At 36.1% G+C, this 2,452-nt stretch overlaps 1 protein-coding gene across 1 annotated transcript in view; it reads right to left on the bottom strand.

Moving 5' to 3' along the window:
- Positions 1-2,446, bottom strand: part of LOC106880901 (uncharacterized) — a 7,055-nt gene extending 4,609 nt beyond the window's left edge. The window contains exons 1-2 of the mRNA XM_014931064.2: positions 2,390-2,446; positions 87-1,112 (exon numbers count right to left, since the gene is read on the bottom strand). Of these exons, the coding sequence (XP_014786550.2) occupies positions 87-1,016 (930 nt within the window). The 5' untranslated portion in view covers positions 1,017-1,112; positions 2,390-2,446. The remainder of the gene's footprint in view (positions 1-86; positions 1,113-2,389) is intronic.
- Between the last annotated feature and the right edge of the window lie 6 nt (positions 2,447-2,452).

Raw genomic sequence — 2,452 nt, 5'->3', positions numbered from 1 at the left:
ATATAACATAGGGTTAAACTAAAATGTGATATATGAAAGACTGACAACACAAGATACAAGACGTTGTTTAAGACAAAAAAACTTACCTCATAATAAACTCCATATGTCCTACCATCTGAAGGGGCATCAATCCCTTTCTTCATCAGAAATGAAATATTTTCCCAGTTATTTCTCATTATTCCAAGTGCTTCGTATATGAGACCTCTATCATAAATATTTTGAGCCTTCATCAAACTTTTCCCAATAATGTTTGTATATTTGAGCTTTACCAAATCATTGCTGTGTACATTGTCTATCTGTTGCATAGAAAGTACACGTATTAACTGTTGCACTTGAAAAGTCTGTAATTCTAAATCTGAATTGATCAAACCTTGTTCAACAAGCGGCATCAGAACATGCATCTTGGAAGCTGGTTGACTAGAAGAATCAGTCATTTCAACAGCTTCCTCGATACCAAATCTTCCAGGAAAATATGAAAGCAATTTGAGAGCTTCTTGCTGTTTGTGAGAGAGTTGAGAAAAATACTTGTCCATTTCTTGTTTAATATTACGTCTGTTAATTGTACATTCATCCAGCCAATCATTGATGCTAGTTTCATCACAAATCATTTTGTAGATATCATCAAAAGAGAAATGATGATGAAATTGAGAGATTTTTTCTGCATAGTAAATTAGAAGTCCTGGCAGGCCACAGGCATATCTGATGATGTTGTGTATTTGCTCTTTGTTTTCATTATTCATCTCAATGTCTGAACAGCGACCGAAAAGAAGTTGTGCTTCTTTAATGGACAATGGACTCACTTTACACTCTCCAAAATTGATTCCATCAAACTGAAATGGTTTTCCACCACTTAATATGAGAATGATTTTTAGATTTATGTGCATTGGAAAGTCATTGTCACAAAGTTCCTGGAAATCTGGAAGAAAGCTTTCTTGAATGTTCTGGAAATCATCAAAAATACAAATTTTCCATTTAGTATTGCTGATACTGGAACAATTGGTGAATGTATTGTACATGTTGGAAATATCAGACCAACTGCTATTATTAGAAATATGGATGTGTTTTATGTGGAGTCTTTCAGGGTTAATTTCATCCTTCAATTCTTCACAGACCTGTCATATTAGAAACATAACATTAGAACAAGTTCAAAGATTTTGATAGATTCACTTATCAATTTATTGGTCTCTCAGTTTGTTTCTTTCTCCGTCTGACTATATAATTCTCTATCAATAACTGTCTCTTTATCTATTCTTTTATCTATGCATTAGTTCAGTGTATCTAAGTGACTTCCTTTATATTCATCTAACAGTTTGTCTAAGTATCTTTCTAGATAGCAGTTTGTCAGTTTGCCACTCTGTCTCTTTAACTATCTTTCTATTAATTACACAGTTGCTTCATCTCTTTTACTATCCATCTCTTATTTCATCTACCTCTCTGACTCCCTGTCTATCAATTAACTAGTCTCTACATTTATTCTTCTACCCATCAATAACTTCATTTATCTCTCTGACTATTTAACTCATCATCATCAACATCATCATTTAACGCCCACTTATGCTGGTGCCACATTAAAAGCACCTACTACACTCTGTGGAGTGGTTAGCATTAGGAAGGGCAATGAGCTCTAGAATTCAAGCCAGAACAGACAACGGAACCTGGTGAGGCCCCTGGTCAAACCAACCAACCCATGCCAGCATGAAAAACAGATGTTAAATGATGCTGATGTTCTATGCTGGCATGGGTTGGAGGGGTTTGACAGCATCTGATGGGTCCAAGGACTACATTACACTCGAGTGTCTGCTTTAGCATGGTTTAAACAACTGGGTGCCCTTCCTAATGCCGACCACTTCACAGCATATACCAGATGGCACAAGCACTGGTGGCATTGCCATGCAGTATGCAAGACTGCAAACCTAACCACTGGGCCATTGCGCCTCCACTATTATCTACCAACAGTATATGATTATACGTCTATAGGCACAGATAGAATACCTTTCACTATAAGTCTCAATCAGGGCTGCCCTGTAGCAAGACAAGAGCCTGCCTGCACTGTCAAGCCAATCTGCTAGAAAAAGCAGTCAAATCTCTCTCAAACTGCACCTCTTCTTCATAACATAGTGCAGGATACATTAAATAATGTAGTCTTTGACACTTTTAAATAGGCAGGAGAGTAATCGGAGAAATCATAGGTCAACCATCAACTCAACAAATGGTACAAATACTTCAGTGACTGCCATTGTATGGGATTGAACCAGAAATGCTTTTCTCTTTAGTCAGTAACTTAACTGTAAAATCTTGAGGATCTCTAATAACTTATTGAAAGGCAGAATACATTAAGGTAAAGGTAAGAATATAAAAAAAAGAGAAAAAACAATATTAAATTTCTTACTTTTTTCACAAGACTTGTTTTGCCAACATAAGGCAGTCCATGAACTTGTATTATTTGAGTATC

Source organism: Octopus bimaculoides, unplaced genomic scaffold, assembly GCF_001194135.2.
Source record: "Octopus bimaculoides isolate UCB-OBI-ISO-001 unplaced genomic scaffold, ASM119413v2 Scaffold_139006, whole genome shotgun sequence".
NCBI lineage: Eukaryota > Metazoa > Mollusca > Cephalopoda > Octopoda > Octopodidae > Octopus > Octopus bimaculoides.
Note: the sequence above shows the minus strand (reverse complement) of the source record. Positions and strands in the feature narration are given on the sequence as shown.